Source organism: Ornithodoros turicata, chromosome 5 (assembly GCF_037126465.1).
Source record: "Ornithodoros turicata isolate Travis chromosome 5, ASM3712646v1, whole genome shotgun sequence".
Taxonomy (NCBI): domain Eukaryota; kingdom Metazoa; phylum Arthropoda; class Arachnida; order Ixodida; family Argasidae; genus Ornithodoros; species Ornithodoros turicata.
The window spans coordinates 70,612,622-70,629,861 of record NC_088205.1 but is presented as its reverse complement, the minus strand read 5'-3'; the positions used below and the strand labels follow the sequence as shown (position 1 = coordinate 70,629,861).

At 42.3% G+C, this 17,240-nt stretch overlaps 2 protein-coding genes across 2 annotated transcripts; one reads left to right on the top strand and one right to left on the bottom strand.

Moving 5' to 3' along the window:
- The first annotated feature begins 409 nt into the window (after window positions 1-409).
- LOC135394697 (ribose-phosphate pyrophosphokinase 2) lies at window positions 410-9,074 on the top strand. The gene is made up of 7 exons (XM_064625561.1): window positions 410-923; window positions 1,501-1,684; window positions 1,739-1,837; window positions 1,918-2,042; window positions 2,160-2,333; window positions 2,871-3,030; window positions 6,776-9,074. Exons 1-7 carry the CDS (start codon window positions 553-555, stop codon window positions 6,866-6,868), a joined length of 1,206 nt encoding a protein of 401 aa, XP_064481631.1. The 5' UTR covers window positions 410-552; the 3' UTR covers window positions 6,869-9,074.
- Window positions 9,075-10,501: 1,427 nt separating this feature from the next.
- Window positions 10,502-17,189, bottom strand: LOC135394696 (cilia- and flagella-associated protein 97-like). Its single transcript, XM_064625560.1, has 2 exons — window positions 15,978-17,189; window positions 10,502-13,679 (listed from the first exon to the last, which is right to left on the bottom strand). Exons 1-2 carry the CDS (start codon window positions 17,001-17,003, stop codon window positions 13,449-13,451), a joined length of 1,257 nt encoding a protein of 418 aa, XP_064481630.1. The 5' UTR covers window positions 17,004-17,189; the 3' UTR covers window positions 10,502-13,448.
- Window positions 17,190-17,240: the final 51 nt, after the last annotated feature.

Here is a 17,240-nt window from a genome sequence, read left to right as displayed (position 1 = left end):
CCAGTCTCTATCCATTTGGGTGCCCCCCCCCTTGGGACCGCCACTGCACTTGGGCGTACCGGGGGGGGGGGGGGGGTAGATGCTGCGCCCCCTCCCCTGGAACTCCAAAGGTTGCTTGTGAAAATTGTGCACTCTTTAGCCATAGGTCGTAATAATTATTCTCAGATGTCATAATAGGGTTCTCTGAACACCCACACAGTACGCAACGCCTTTTTCTTGCTTCTCCTGTGAACAAGTTTTCTCAAGCACAGCACATGGTGCTTGAAATGCTGTTCACTTGACTCCAAGGGTCACGTTTCCATGCAAGCTAACCTAAGTATGATGGTAAAATTCATTATCTTATGTGCCACATTTTATTACATAATGAAAGCAACGAAGTTGCCGCCTTCCCCCCACTCGTGCTCCTTCGGATGCATCACGCGCAGCTTGAACGTTTGACGCTGGCTGGCTCTGCTATGTCTCCGCGACTGGACGTCTGCTATCTGTGCAACCGGAGGAGGCGCCTCTTGTGCGTCTCTCATACAGGAATGTAGCGTAGAAAAGGCTATCGATATGGCTGCAAACCAAGCAATCGGGAGTAAGAAGGGAAAGGGGCCCCCTTTCCGAAGCCACTCGTTTTCGGAGTACAGTTACAGTAGCTTTGGCCACGTGACGGCAGATGGCAACACGGTATCAATGGCGAACCAGCCTACCCAAGATGAGCCAAGTTCGCTATCGCAGCGTCGGACCGTCGACTTGAGCGCATGCTTAGGACTCTGTTGTGAAAGCGTTATTGCAAAGAAGTCTGATTTTCTACGCAAAATGCCAAACATCAAAGTGTTCGCCGGATCGTCCCACGTCGAACTGGCACAGAAAGTCGTCGACAGGTTAGGCATCGAGTTGGGCAGAGTGGTGCTGAAGAAGTTCAGCAATCAAGAAACTTGGTAAGCGCTTGCGGCTCTTATCTAAGCCTACAGCGTGTACTTCTCACGTGTTCATGGTGCCTGAGTGGAATAGAGGTGAAAACACTGCAAGTACAACGTCATTTCATTAGCTGACATGATCGCTTTTCGATGGAAATTGAGATGCAAAAAGCGTGTCTCCTGTCTGCGCTTCGCCACCACTGCGCGTGTGATAAGATGGAAGGGGGGGGGGGGGGGGAGGTATGAACGTAGCGCGTAATCGCTAAATTTATTATTTAGAGCCTTTACGAGTTGCGCAAAAATGAAAACTTCGAGTTTGATATTTCTGCCAGTGCTTTTCAGTTTCCGAACAAACCGTTGAAGAAATCTCCATTGGCAGATTTTATCATGCGCTTTTGAGATCGAGAAAAGATAAGGTTACAAGGTCACGATTCTTAGTATGATACGTGTAACGTCTTCGCTGTGAAAGGTAATATTGTGAAAGTGTCTCAATGGTTGCTTGTGTTTCTTTGACATATCGAAATAAAATGTTGCTTTATTGCCTATTATACACAGAAAGTATACATGGCCATAAACGTAAGTTTTTCACACCCTACAGCGTGGAAGTCGGAGAAAGTGTGCGTGGAGAAGATGTGTACATCATACAGAGTGGTTGTGGAGAAGTCAACGACAATCTCATGGAGCTGCTCATCATGATCAATGCCTGCAAGATCGCATCGGCATCTCGTGTTACGGCAGTGATACCGTGCTTTCCATATGCAAGGCAAGACAAGAAAGATAAGGTACTGTATTCCACCTCATTAATTCACCGAACTACACGAACTTAATTCCTGTAGAGTCGAGCACCCATCTCAGCCAAGCTGGTAGCGAACATGCTCTCAGTAGCTGGAGCAGACCACATCATCACAATGGACCTTCACGCTTCACAGATTCAGGTACGCTGCTCATGGCGCTCATTATGTGATAAACACCATCGTACCAATTATTAAGGTTAGGCTACCTTTTTGTGCCTCAGGGATTTTTCGACATTCCTGTGGACAACCTGTACGCCGAACCAGCGGTGCTCAAGTGGGTCCGCGAGAATATCCCTGAATGGCGAACGAGCATCATTGTGTCCCCTGATGCTGGGGGGGCTAAGAGGTAAGGACACTAAGATGATTACGAAAAAATTTGAAATATCCCGTAGTTGAGTGCGAATAATTTGAAAACGAATTTGATGCCGCTCCTATTGAAGACATTTCTTTCCTCCCAATCAAGGGTGACTGCAATTGCTGACCGTCTGAACGTTGAGTTTGCCCTGATTCACAAGGAGAGAAAGAAGGCCAACGAAGTGGCCAGCATGGTGCTGGTCGGTGATGTCAAAGATAGAGTTGCCATTTTGGTCGATGACATGGCTGACACATGCGGGACCATCTGTCATGCTGCTGACAAGTGAGTGCTGGACTGTGCTGGCATTGACTGTGGTGTGGCAGCCAATCAAATTCTGGCCCTGGGGGGAGTTCTGAATGGGTTATTTCAGCTTGTGCAAGCTGGCATTTCACCTAAAACATATAGCACACATGCAGAGTTTGAAAATATCTTAATTTTAATCTCTGGGTACATAGTACATATCTTTTTGCTGCTTTTATGCCCAGTTTTACCAATGCTGTTTAACCTTTTTTTCTTTTTTTTTTACAAATGTTAGTTGGTGACTTGATGAATGTTTCAGTGACAATAACTTTCTTTAGTGAAGCAGAGTTAAGCATTAAATTCAAGTTAAGGAAATGTTGATCTTGGTTCAAATGTTAATTGGCATTGGTGAAACAGGGCCCAAGTATGCCAAGTGGCATTCTGATCTGGTCAGAGACCCATTTGAAGCTCAAGAATGTATTTGTTTGTTTTCTTCTCCCACACTTCTCTTCTTATGCTGACGACAGTACGACTTATTTTTCATTCTTATTCTTTCTTCCTTTCTTTTTTCACAAACAGGCTAATGGAAGCTGGTGCCAGCAAAGTTTACGCGATCTTGACCCACGGCATCTTTTCGGGTCCCGCAATTTCTCGAATCAACAATGCCTGCTTTGAAGCTGTTGTCGTTACCAATACAATTCCACAAGACCAGCACATGAAGGAAAGCACCAAGGTTCAGGTAGGTACACTTTCCTACCTTGGAATTTTGCATTGCTCTTCTCATGCTCGTCACGGCCGTGTGCTTCGTGTCAGACCGCACCGAAACAAAATGTGATAGGAAAAGCTCATGGACGGATAGAATGGATATTGCATGCCACATCGTATTTTAATGTCTGGAAGGTTGCTTTGCACCCACCGTGGATTAGCTGTTCAACTGACTACAACAGTCGTGAAAAGAAAGAAAAATCAGATCTGCACAAATTTTTTCTTACAAGGGGGGGGGGACCCACAAATAACGAGAATTTTTTTTATAGAGGCTCTAGGGGCGTTAGTACAGACGTCTGCCGCTAGGTGCATGTACCACACTGCCCTCTGCATCAGTTGGTCAAGCATTCGTTAGATCAATGCGTTGTTTTTCTTGAGCTTCTGTCACTGTCTTCGTCGAGGACCAGAGAGCCAACTGCTTGGACGTCTCCCGCGATTTGAAGGATCAATTCAAAACTGATCGGGGCTTTTTGTCCAAAACCATGACGGGAGACGAATCGTGGTGTTGTGGGTACAACCTGGATACCAAGAAGCAGTCAAGTCAAAAGCGCATCATCTCCGAGACCGGAGAAGCCAAGACAAGTGTAATCAAATGTGAAAAAAATGTTGATCTCCTCCTTAGACACGAAAGGGGCTTGTCCATTTCGAATTTGTACCGCAAGGTCAAGCGGGTAACCAGAATTTTTATCTAGAAGTGCTGAAGCGGTTGAGTGATGCGGTTCGGAGAAAACGCTCTCATTTGTGGAAGTCTGACGAGTGGCTTGCGCGTCATGACAACGGTTAGCCACCCCTCCTCCCGGACTTTGCCCTTTTTTGCAATTTTTTTTTTTTTTTCTGAGACTGAAAAGGGACCTTAGAGGAGAGAGTTTAGTGGATGTGGAGGAGGTAAAGTAGAAAACGAATAAGGCATTGAAGGAGTTCCAGAACTGTTTTGAGCAACTGAAAAAGTGGTGGGACAAGTGTGTTGCGTCTCGGGAAGAGTATTCCGAGGGTGCTTAAATTTGGGAAAGATTCTGAGAAATATACGAATTTTGAAAAAGGAACAAAAAAACAATTCTCGTTACTTTTGGGTCCCCCCTCGTATATGGCTGAGCAAATTCTTGACGAAGAAAATTGTGTGTCAGAAAAAAGTGGCACTCCATTAATTTTTAATTCAGGAGTAAACTCCTAGCCAGCTAGAATTGTTACTTCCTGTACATGAATGTTACAATTAATTTTGGTTGCCAAATACAGTGGAATCTCACGAAACGGAAGTCGATTAAATGGAACTGCTGGTTAAAAGGAACAACATCCATGCCACACTTAACAACAGCCATGGCATGTGCAGTCTGATTTTGTATTTATGCGATGCAAAAATGTTTCCATTAATTGGAAGCAAAATTCTGGCACCCCTGGGTAAATGAAACAGAAAACTGAACTCGCTGGACAGGTTTCTAGGCGATTTCCAACTTTTCCCAAGTGTCATCACTATGTGCATTCTAGTTCGAGCCTTTGCGCTTCCAGCGGTGAATCCCACTTGGCTAGGTGGTTAGGCTGGATTTATGTTTGATGGCAGCGGAGAAGCGTGCCCACTATGCAGAGAAGGTCAATGTTACTAACAATTTCAATAGTGGTTGCTCCACCAAAACAGCGTTCGCCAAAGTATATGCTATTCCAAAAAGCACCCCGAGAAGAATACTTCACGACAAGGAAAAGCTGCAAAATACTGTACTTTCAACATTTTACTATCTGCGCTACGAACGTGGATGGATGCGTCTTTTCGACTCAGTGAGTGTAATGTTAAATGCAGCCTGCAGAAATACAGAATTTTGTGTATTTGCCAATACAGTAGTTCCCTTTATTGTAAACTATGTTTGCTGCAACAATGTGCACAAGGGAGTGTTTGCAGCATTTAATATCTCACACCACAGTTCTTCAGTAAATGGTACTCTTGATGAATGGAACAGGTTTTCCTGGTCCCATCAGGTTCCATTTGAAGAGATTCCACTGTAGAGCGAAATCATTGATGACACAGTTCCTGGGCCTCCCTCTTTCGCTCCTATTTCACGGTATACCAAGGTGTTCCATTGATTGATAAAATAATTAAATTATCTGGGTAGCAGGGCAAATTTGTGTAGTTGCCTCACAGTTAATTATTGTGAGCTTGAAACATGAGTGTTTGAAAAGGGTGTAACGACACACGTTATCTCTGAGATAAGTCGTGGTGGCGGCTACTCGGCTGGCACACTGTCTAGTTGCAGTCTCGTGTGATAACGAGTGTCTAGACTCTGCCCAGAGATAAGTCTGATGCTGGGACCTTTGCTCCCAGTGCGGATTTCCCACACTGAATGATTCACTATGGGAATGGAATTCTGCACAGAATATTCACATAGATGTGCTGAAGGCAAAGCAGATTCAGAAGCAGCTGTTTTCTGAGGCAGGAGTTTTCTTCTTTTTTCTATTTGTGGCCACACTGGACCTTTATTAAATACAGTTTTGGTTACACATACTTAATTACGATTAGTTCAGCACAGGACTGCTATTCTATCCGTTGCGTAAGTAACGACTGCCATCCCAACCACAGTCAATCGTTGTTTGCTACTTATATCTTGTCTGTCCACTCACACGCTCTGGAGTAATAATTTTTTGCACCTGCTGTCTGACGCCATTTTTCGGGTTATGCAAACTCTTTCGTTCCGAAAATTTTTAGTTGACCTTTTTCAACTACATACTTGTAACAGCACATATTTTCATCTCCTGCATGCAAGAATTCCGCAAAATATTGTATGTCTTTATCTACCAAGGTTTTTCACAGTCGAACCCTGTTGATACATCTCTCCAATTGTTGTCTTTCCCTGCAGTATACCTTACAATCGAAATTATGTGATTGATGGCACAAAATCAGTACTAATTCCAGGGTGATTTCATGTAGCATCAAGCAAGCTGTTCCAGCAGTGGTCTTAGACACTGTAGCACATGCATGTCTTTCGGCAGAAGAAAGATCCCTATACTAATGCGAGGAAGTGAGTAGTAAGGTCACACCTAAGTAAGTACTTAGGTATACTGTAAGGTAAGATGTGAGGCAGACTTTACCTCACAGCCCTACCTATCCTCAATACACTTTTGTTAGGGAAATTATTAAATTGCAAAGTTTGCATTTGAACAATTCGATTTTCACTTCACAGATGAACCACACAATTTTTCATTGCCAGTGAACATCAAACATTGACCTCGACAATGCAGTGGATGCTGCCTCCGCATTTGTTGTCTAAAAAATTCTGCTGCTCTCTTTGAGACTCATCGTGTAAATACGGGAGACACAAAGCAGAAGCATGTGGAGTAAAAAAGATTTCTGATCCGCTGGCCGATCAAAATTGAACATGAAACCGCGTCTTTAAAATTAAGCTACAGGTATACATACAACAAAAATACGTACGTGTTTGTACAGTTTCGTGCTTTATGAACAAAGTTCACGGCTGGAAGACACCCTCTGCAAAATCACGTTGCAACATCTTTGAACATGGTCTCAATCCACAAAATCTGTGCTTTTTCGCCACTGCTCTCAAAGTCTACTTCCTCATATCGCGTTTGCAGGCGATAGCTTATTGTTGCAGTTGTATTTGGGAAGTGTACCACCAGGGTTCTGCTGATTTCTGAATGCCGGAATTGAACTGAACGAGACACAGTGTCAGACACATGCAGCAGGATTTCCAATTTTTTGCCCCCTTCTGTTTTTGCAGTGTATCGACGTATCCATGATACTTGCAGAAGCCATACGCAGGACTCACAACGGAGAATCTGTTTCCTACCTGTTCAGTCATGTACCCATGTAACAAGGTACCCCATCCCCCCCTCCCCACTTCCTCATCCCCCTTTCCCTTCACCCCCATCTAATGGCAGTAGCTCTTACAACAGGTTCTTTTGAAATGTAGATGTCATGTGATTTTTTTTTTTTTTCGTTCTCTTCTTTTAGCATGCTGAAAATGTGACAAACGATACGGTCTTATTTTCGAGTCGAGTTAATGATGTGCGACATGCACTGTGCAGAAAATTTGTGTGACCATAGATCTTTTAATCGGGATATCGCTACCAGGATCCACAGTTTCCTTTTTTCTCCTGCTTCTCATCTTCGTCAAGAATGTGTCATAGCACTGAAGCACCATGGTAGCACGAGAAACTGAGAAATAGCACATGGCTCGCTCACTATGTTCATAGTGTGTTGGTATGCACAGGTTGCCATGGATGTTTCATGTGAAGTGATCATCGAGTGTCCTACATAAAAGGGTGTAATCGAATATTTTTAAGTACTACTTTGTATTACTGATATACGCAACCATCAAAAGTTTTGACACCTGTGGTACAAGCCGCTACACACATAAGTGAACTATCCAGTAAAATTTGGGTAACCAACACTTACATTGTCAATATATTGTCCTCTCACGGTTCTGGACATATTTTTTCAGGGTGTTTCTAAGGGACTCCTATGCTATTGCCGAGTGCATCTTCCCATTACTTTGCCCCATTACTTTCTTCCCATTAAACAAATTTGAGCCGCAAAGATGCCACACTGCATTTAAATGATGCTAATAGTACATGAAAGTGCCATTACGTTATTGTGTGACAACAATATTTAGCTCACACTTAGTGTGATTCACGTGCGACTGATCGATGGCCGACGTTTCCTCAAAAGTGATTCCCTATATTGCTGTTGCTTATCATAGATTTCCTTGCAGACTGTTTTTTACTTGTTAAATTTTAAGGGGATTAAAGTTGACTAAGTAAGAAGTTGTTTGATATTTCCTGCTGTCCAGCTAACTTTTGAAACTCCTCTGGTGGATAGTGCTGTGATAATGATAGCAAACGTTATGTACCAGGAGGGGTTGCAGAGTCAACTGGCAACGAGAGAAAAAAAAAAAGAGTCATCAGTTCATTGTTTCAGTATGACCCTTTTATTTTCTGTTGTCACTTCTCCATTATATAACTACAGGGTTAGTCTATAGATAGTCATCATAAAAATAGAAGACTGGGTTTAGCCTTCCCCAAACTTTGAAGACTGATAGCCATTTGTCTGAAGTTTTATTGGAATTTTTTTGTAAGCACTATGGTCATGTAGAAAGAAAATTAAAAATCAAGCAAAATCTTGCCCCGTGCATTTTCAATGGCCTATCTCGCGCAAACACCGCCATTTTTTCTTGTGTCTGCTTCACATTTACATCACCTCACACATGTGGCGCTGCCTAGAACGATGTGACGTGTCCATTCTGACGTTATGCACCAATCCTCTTCTTCTGTATGTTGACGCCACCGGTGTGTGGTGAAATGAAATTGAAGCGCACACAGGAGAAAATGGCGGCTTTTGAGTGCGATTGGCCATAGAAAATGCATAGAGTGAGATTTTGCTTGCTTTTTAGTTTTTCTTCTACAGGACCATAACGCTCACAAAAAATTCCAACAAAACTTCAGACAAACGGCTATCGGTCTGTGAAGTTCGGGGTTGGCTAAAGCCCGTCTTATATTTTTACGATGCAGTCGAAATGCGTAACGTTTGCTAGACTAACCCTGTAGAATAGAAATTCACGTGAATCACACTTGTAGCTCTAAGCTGAGCATTATGTGTACTGGTTAATCCTTGAATCATTTTATTGTACGTAGAAGGCTTTTCATGTTAACATTCAGAAACGGGATACTGCATGTGCACACTCTGAATGTTGCAGCATGTGAAATATTTTACGACAAAGCAGACAAAAAATACTGAAAAAAAAAGTATATATACAGTGTATGTTTTGTTTCTGATGTTTCAGATTATAGATGTTACACAATTTTTCAGTGAAGCAATTTGTAGAAATTACCAAGGTATGCCTCTGGCCCCTGTACTTCAAGATATGCCTTTGTAAGGGATTGGCATACGAGGTAGAAAGTGAGCAGCTTTACGTTCGAGTGCCATTCTTTTAGAGACGACTGTTTTTCATGCATTCCAAGACAGTGAAGTGCAACGACAGCTAGTAATGTTGACTTCCTGGAATAAAGAGTTTTAATGACTCCCGTTGTTTCAGTAGTATCAGTTGTTTCAGTAGAAGCAAAATTGTTTTATTACACATGATAAACTGGTTACAGAAATAACACAATTGCACCAGAATAAGTCTGCACCAATGTAACATACGGGCTATGCCATACTGATGTCCAAAGCATTTTTCTATACATTTTTCTTCATTTTTTGAAGGCACATAATGGAAAAGCGCAGTTGCCATGGCTGCACTAGTGAAGCTTTGCATTGATTAGTAACGTGGGGCATGATCCTTGAGTCACTATGACTTTCAGTGAGAACTTCCAACAAGTGTTTGCAGCAACTCTTATTCTTAATGAATAACATCCATCTCACTAAGTAAAAGATATCGGACCACAAACTTGAGGAAAAGAAAACATTTATGGGCAACTGCAAGAACCATGTACGAGACTTTCGGAAGTAGGGTTAGTAGTTCTTGAGGTATCCTTTGCAAGGGTACCAGAACTGCATTCTCAGATCTTTTGTTCGTGGCTGATTTTGCTGTGTGAATTTCCATTTCATCGCACTCATGCACGCACACAAATTTAAAAGAGGGTGCAGCAATAAATGAGCGCGAGATCAATCGACAGTTTTGAGAGGAGAGATTGCTCTCGGTAGAAAAGCCCGTGTTGCTAGCTCTCTGACAAAGTTATTAAGTGGATGCACGTTTCCTGAGAAGCTCTGAGAGGGGATTTGTGGAAGGGCTGCCCAAGCATAGCGAGGAATGTGGTACTTTTACGTTGGCTACAATAGCACCCTCTATGATAATTCTGTGGTGAGGTAGACCAAACTACAGTGAAATCCCATCAACGAAGTAGTCCCATTAATCAGTGTTGGTTAATTTTAATTTATGCTTTGAATCAACGAGGTTTCACTGTACAAGACTAGGCTCTGTATTATGGGAATTGACTAAAGTGTTGCTTGTGCTAAGTAGATATGACATTGTGTTAAAGCATGGTTCTGAGATGTTTTACGACTATTCTGATGGACATGATTGCATAAATATATTACCTGTATAATTTAGACTACTCAGTGTCACACACATACAATCCAGTATGTCATTAACCAGTGTTGTGCATGAGATAAATACTTTGTGGGCTTATGACGGCATATTTTTGGACAGCAGATACATTTCATGGAAAGGGAAGGAATGGTAGTGTAATTTTCTTATGCCCTCTTGTTCAGGTTATACAGAGTATGAAACCACTCTAAACCAGGACATGTCGGTGATAACTAGACAATGCTCTACGAGGCATTATTGGAAAGCAGCACGTGCCATGATACCACAACGTAACATTTTTGTTTTCTTGAGCTGAAAGATTATTCTTTTGTCCCCGTTTCGGAGTTGCGCGCGTGTCATTTTGTAGAAGGCACCCTGATAAAGGCAACTTTGCGTAGCAGGCTTTGAAGGCTTTTTTTTCCCCCTTGTGTGTTGCACATACGTAGATAAAAACGAGGTAGTGGCAAGACATGCAAAACTTCTGTTTTGCAGTAGAGTGCAACAATACAGAATAAAGTTATGTATTGGGTTTGTGATTTGTACAAAATATTTTGGAACTAGACCAATCTCAATTTGGTATTCCTGTTTATCCGCGATGCACGTTCACTTGTGCCAACCACCTTTCCATCTACCATGCATTAATTGTGCCTTCTGAACACCTGCTTCAGTTAACTTGCACGGAAATACTTCCCACACAGTACTTGTTTGTTACAGCGCTGCGTTCCAAACTGCCAAGGCAGGAAGGGTTCCTGTGGAATCTATACAATTCTATAAGAGGAATGTTATTGGACTGATAACAAATTACTGTAACACTATATTTAGGATCTACGGAACACTCATAAATCTTTTTCTTAGAAAATCTGTCGAAGAACATTCTTAGCAAATATAAAACTCGCAGATCAACAACCCTAAGCTCCCTTTGAAGCACCAGATATTTTGCTAGAGTTAATTGTACATTTCGTACAGTGCACATGCTGTCCCAGGAAAACTTAAAAAAAAAAAACTAATATCTACTAGGCACAATAATACGTCTTCAAAAATATTTCAGTAAAAATTTGGCAGTTAATGAAAGAGTATCCATGCTTAGTGATATTTTGCAAGTGAACTCTGCAATACGATACAGAGACAAAAGATTGCCCCGTCCCACCACAACGTCCTGAGATGCGAAAAATAGAATATTGTTCCTTCTGCCTCTGTCACAGACAGACAGGGTAGCTCCTTCTTTCTTTTTTTTTTCTTTAACCTATAGGCATTGCTTTCTCCTGATCCACTAAGTGAGTGGAGACTCCAATTGATTCAGATTGACTCAAATTGAGTCTCCACCTCTCCCACAACCAAACCGCAAAATTTCTCTTTTTTGATTGGCTTGTAGTGGAATGGGGCAAATGCCACAGACACTACTAACTGCTGATCAGAAGAGCATGCTTGACTCCTGGACTGTCAAGATCGGGGTCCAACTGAAGTAAAGCTCAGTACCATTTGAATGGCACATTTTTTTTTATTTTTTTTATCCAAACTAGTTTCCTGGTAAAGCTTTTTGATGCCACTTTTGGGACACTGTGCACGGACAAGATGTACAACAATAAAGTTGTCAACTATTACTATGTACAGCAGAAATGTACCTCAACAGTACCTATGCAGTACCACATGTTGGTTGACTTCTGGGAACCAACGTCTATGCAAACAAGCTTCAAAACAAGAAAAATGTCCTAAATGCAGCTCGAGCAGGCTGCAGAAAGGAAACCAGTAGCCAATGTAGTATGTGAGCATGTTCAGGCCTTACATGGTGTAGTACCAACATACCTAATCCACTACTACGCAAACCTTGATCCATTGTAAATGCATAGGTACGCCCGTGCACATGCTGTAGTCAAGTTCTAGGCTTGCGTGGGGTTTCTATGGAAACCAATAACCCTTTCAAACACGGTACAAACACTGGCCAAATTTTCACGTCTACTCGAAGGCTGCTTCATCGTCATCATTATAAGTCAAAATGATATTTTTTTCTCTCTAGTGCACCCATTGTCACAAGGCCCTTGTGGCTGTTCTTGGGCACGAATGAATGAATCAATCAATCAATCAATCAATCACTGGCAGCTTTATAGAGTGACTTACAAACTTGCTAGGGCTGTGCACATACCTGGCTGGAGTATTTTACATTTTAGGCTACCTTGTAGGAAAGAAACATCAACACACAATCCGACAATTCAGTCATGTTGATACTGTTACCCCCCCGAGCTGAGAAACATTGTCCATTGCATGTTTCTACTATTTATCGTAAAATTTGATGTAAATGCAAGATGTCATTTTGAGAATGACGGTTACATCGTGTGCAGTGTGTTTGGGAATTAAAAGGACACTGGCAATTCACCGTTGTTATATTGAAACTATGAATAAAGGATACTGCCTACAGGAATGTCAATGGCCAATGCTTCTGCTGCGAGTGCAAATGGGCTTCGTGTTTGTAAACGTTAACTCATTACAGTTGTATCGAGATAATCTCACTTTTTTTTTTTTATGCCTTCGGTTCAAAAATTAATTTACCCTGAGAACTGGAAGAAATGCAGATGAATACTAGAGAGCTAAGATTAGCTCTCAATAACTGATGGATTTGTTATGTTCAGTGCAAACCTGAGAACTACATCAGACATAAAATGCTTTCAGTCTTTCACTAAAAATCGATTTGGCAAAACAATTAGTAGGGGAGAATGATACCAAAACTATGAAACTTACAAATGACTAGTGATAGCTGCGTGCCAGGTGCACAGTTCACAGTCAGCTCTGCAGACGCATTATAAGTAGGGAGTGACTTTTTCGGGTTAAATGCCTTCCTCAGATTCGGGGGGTAAAAATCGGGCGCTATTTTTAAATCTGTAATTCGGGGAGAAATCAGGCGATAATTGTGCCTTCGGGTGTTTTTGTTTCTCCTCTTGTCTATTATGACCTTTCCTAATCTCTCTTTTTTTTTTTTTTTTTTGCGGGATCGTGACCTTCCAGCGCTAATCCCCGAAAGCATAGATAGTGTTGACACACATGGGTGTACTACTGGGAACGTAAGTGACCCATTCTTACATGCGTTACACGTGGTGACCTTTGTTCGTCTTCAGTGGAAACGTCACTTGGGGATTTCATAGTGACTGGAATTCGGGGAGAAATCGGGTTTAACCCGAATTGGTCGGAGGTCAGTTCGGGGGGGGGAATAATCGGGCGGAATCGGGTTTAATCCGAAAAGGTCACTCCCTAATTATAAGTTTGAAACAGGATATTCCGCAAAGGAAATAAAAACCATTTTCCACAACTCACGTCATCCACTTCAAATATTCCACAAACATACAAAAAAAAAAAAACTATGGCACGGTGGTGCGCGAGGCTAATGAGAGTGGTGCTTCTGCCGATGAGGGAAGTGTGAAACTCCACTCAGCGATGCGACCGACTTTCCCGTCGTAGAAGCCGCGGAGGGTGATGCCAGCCTGTGCCTCGTCAGCGACAGCGAGTGAGACCTCGCCCGGGGTAGAGCACCTCCAAATTCCGCGCAGACTGCCTGGGACGCAGGCACCATGTCCAAGGAAGGTTTGGCTGATTCTATGCGTTTTAACAGAGCCTGCACGTGTTCAAATGCAATACCTGATACAAGGCGTACACACAATGCCAATGCATACTTGCTATTGCATAGAAAGATAGAAAGCAAACTTTTATAAAACTACCAGAACATTTGTTTTTCTCAGCTTGCAGCATATAGGGTGTTTCACCTAATGTGAAAAAAAAAAAATCATTAAAACATCTACTTGTCCAAACACTATGGGGTCAACGCTGTCTACCCGAGCGCTTTTAACAAGATTAATTTGTGAGAAATTGAATTTTTTTAAAATAAATTTTTGAACTCCAAAATTTGCCAAGTCAACCTTGAGTTTTTTTTATTTTTTTACAGAAACAGAAAGCGCATGCCAAATTTAGCCCATTTTATTGCAGAATACAGTCACTACAATTGTCAATACAATACTTGTATTCTGCAATAAAATGGGGTAAATTTGGCATGCGCTTTCTGTTCCCGTAAAAAAAATAAACGGAACGCAAGGTTGACTTGGCAAATTTTGGAGTTCAAATATTTCAAAGTCAACCTTGCATTCCGTTTATTTTTTTTTACTGAAACAGAAAGCACATGCCAAATTTACCCCATTTTATTGCAGAATACAAGTATTGTATTGACAATTGTAGTGACTGTATTCTGCAATAAAATGGGCTAAATTTGGCATGCGCTTTCTGTTTCTGTAAAAAAATAAAAAAACTCAAGGTTGACTTGGCAAATTTTGGAGTTCAAAAATTTATTTTAAAAAAAATTCAATTTCTCACAAATTAATCTTGTTAAAAGTGCTCGGATAGATAGCATTGACCCCATAGTGTTTGGACAAGTAGATTTTTTAATAATACCTAGTAATACCCGGGGGAAAAAAATTGCGAAAACCATCATTTTGAGGCATGCAAACTGCCAGCCGCGCTCAAATCTCTGAAAGAAGGGGTGTGAGGAGGCCATGTACCTGCCCTTTCACTTTCCCTTTTCCAAGCTTCTGTTGATAACAGCAGCATGGTTGCAATGCAAAGTTATCTGAAAGAAGAGCGAGGATGAAACAGGAAAGGAAGGGGCAGGTGACCGTTTTTCTTCCGCTGCATGATGCATTAATTTGACAGTACTGAGCTCAGCCGACAATTTGCCACAGTGCTCAAAACTACGTTTTTTGCAATTCTTTTTTCAGCTACTACCAAAGCAGTAGGGTATGTATTTTACAATGTAATGGGGGTAAATCCAACATGCACTTTCTCTTTCTGCAAAAAAAAGAAAAAAAGTAAGGATGAGTTGGCAAATTTCTTAGATTAATTGGGAAAATTCAGTTTCTCGTGAATTAAATTTGAAAAAGCTGCTCAGGAGTCGTGCAAAATCTCCACCGATATAAATAGCATTGACCCCCTTAGTGTTCAGACGGTTTTTTTATTCATTTATTTATTTATCTTTTCACATTAGGTGAAACTCCCTGTATATGCTTTGAAATAGCGACAGAATTTTTGTGACATGCAAACCACGCCCTTATCACAATGGCTGAATGTTCTTGTTTGCAATGAAGCTGCGAGCTGACAGATGCACTAAAATCTGAATACGCTTTATTTCCTGCAAGTTGCTTCTATGCGCACAGCAGATCTTGGAAATCTAACAAATCTGTTGAGACAGAAGCTGCTCTTCACAAGTGTTTTATTCCCCTAGCTCGTTGACTACAACTAGAGCTAGGGCTCTCTGTATGCGATGCTAGAATTACGAGCTTCAAAATTTTGTTAGCGTGTGAGAGTTGGGATTTTGGCCTGCACTCATCGTTTTCCTTAACCCAATAAATGCTGAGCAGAAAAGTTTCGCAGGTACATCTCAGCCCTCCCAGGCAACTCATCATGTAGGAGGTCCTTATCGCGCAGCATTTAGTCCTTGCCAAGTTTACCGGGTCTCAGTGGATCAGTTGGTAGCGGCTACTGACCCCAAAATTGTGGGTTCCATCCCAGTCGAAGATGCTAGCAACTTCGTGGCATGGTACAAGTTGCGTAGCTGCGCCATCTTCATTGAGGGACATTAAACATGGTGTTCCATGTGCCGACATCTCGGCGCACGTAAAATAACCCTCAGGTAGCCAGAAAAAAACTCCACGGACTGGCCGCTGTGGCATCAGTCACGGTCATAGATGTCTCGTGAAATAGAGCCGTGGATTATCATTATCACCCTGCCAAGTTATCCCAGGTTTCACGTTTAAGTGTGAAGCACAAGTAGCACACATATACACCACATTAACATTTGATGTGAAACGTACTTTCCACCAATGCTACGAAAAAATAATACAACCCCTCTGAACAAGGGGTTGTTTACCAGATTTTCCACTTCGATCTGTCGTTGTTGCCTCTGCCTGTTGATAGCAGACGGCGCTAACCGTGAGGGTGTCCGTGTGTCAAACTTTGGTTTAGGCCGGTTCTGTTGTGCCAAAATTCGCTTCAACAATCTCTGATTCTCTCTGTCAATGTTCTGCACTTCTTCATTAGTGAAGGACATATTTTTACGCCCCTTGGCCACTGAGGATGGTTCACACCTACGAGTTCTCACAGAAGACGTTTGGTCACACTGGTGCGCTTCTAGCTGCCGTATTGCATCTACTAATAACCTCAGGTCAACTGAATCTTCTTGTTTCGTGCCGGTACCTAATCGAACCTTTCCCCTCAATTTAACGCTATTTTTTCTTTTCGTATCGTAGGGCGGTCCATCGGAGTCGCTGCCGCTACTAGTGTCTGCTCTCTCTCTTCCGTTGGTACTTCCAGGCAATGCGAGCTTGCTAATCGGCATTTTTGTAGTTGGCACTGGGCTATCACACATGTAAGGCGAATGTAGCGGTGTCACATCTGTGATGGACTCTGATTCAGAGAGGCCTTCCATGGAATCTTCGCTTAAAGATGACACACCGTCAGAATCAGTCACTGATACACTGGAATTTGGACTCGTAACTTCGTCTTCACCCATGTCATCCCTATGAACGGGGGAACCGTCTTTCATATCCCTGTCGGTGTTCACAGGTGTCACTTGGGAATCGCCCAGCATAAATGACGTTGGTTTTGTCATCTCGAAATCCGAGTAGTAGGTGGCCGTTTCTTGCTGGTAATGTTGCCCGATGGGATGACCAGTAAAGTTGTTTGACTGAGATGGGAAAGGCTGGCTGTCGCGAGTGTGACATTTCTGACCTAGGCCTGCGAGGTCAGCAGAGGTTGACTTTGTGGGCTCACAGTTCGTCAAATTTGAGCAGCATCCAAGTGTCTCCTTGGAATCGGTATCAAAGAACGAAACATCTATCGCTCCTTGTAAATCAAGGTCGTCGTGCGTGCCTCCTAACCCGACTTTCCACGACATTTTTCGTCAGCACATCAGTTGTGAAGCCATTTACTCCACGGAGCTTTCGCGACAGCAGACGATTGGCACGACATCGGCGATGATTTGTCCGACGCAGAATTAAAAATTAACGAGCTAATATGCCAATACTTCGGTAAGAAACAATTTTCTATAAAGCTTTGTTGCGGAAAATGTAGGGACTGATTGCTGCCACGCCGAGCATCACTTCCTGCAAAGTGACAAAAAAGAAAAAAGAAA

Excerpts from the sequence above, each read along its gene's own strand:
- LOC135394696 (XM_064625560.1), bottom strand. The coding sequence starts at position 17,003 with ATGTCGTGGAAAGTCGGGTTAGGAGGCACGCACGACGACCTTGATTTA. Across the intron at positions 13,680-15,977 it reads AGATCGAAGTGGAAAATCTG|GCTCTGTTAAAACGCATAGA; the intron begins GTAAACAACCCC and ends GAACACGTGCAG.
- LOC135394697 (XM_064625561.1), top strand. The coding sequence starts at position 553 with ATGGCTGCAAACCAAGCAATCGGGAGTAAGAAGGGAAAGGGGCCCCCT. Across the intron at positions 1,838-1,917 it reads TTCACGCTTCACAGATTCAG|GGATTTTTCGACATTCCTGT; the intron begins GTACGCTGCTCA and ends TTTGTGCCTCAG. Across the intron at positions 2,043-2,159 it reads GATGCTGGGGGGGCTAAGAG|GGTGACTGCAATTGCTGACC; the intron begins GTAAGGACACTA and ends CTCCCAATCAAG.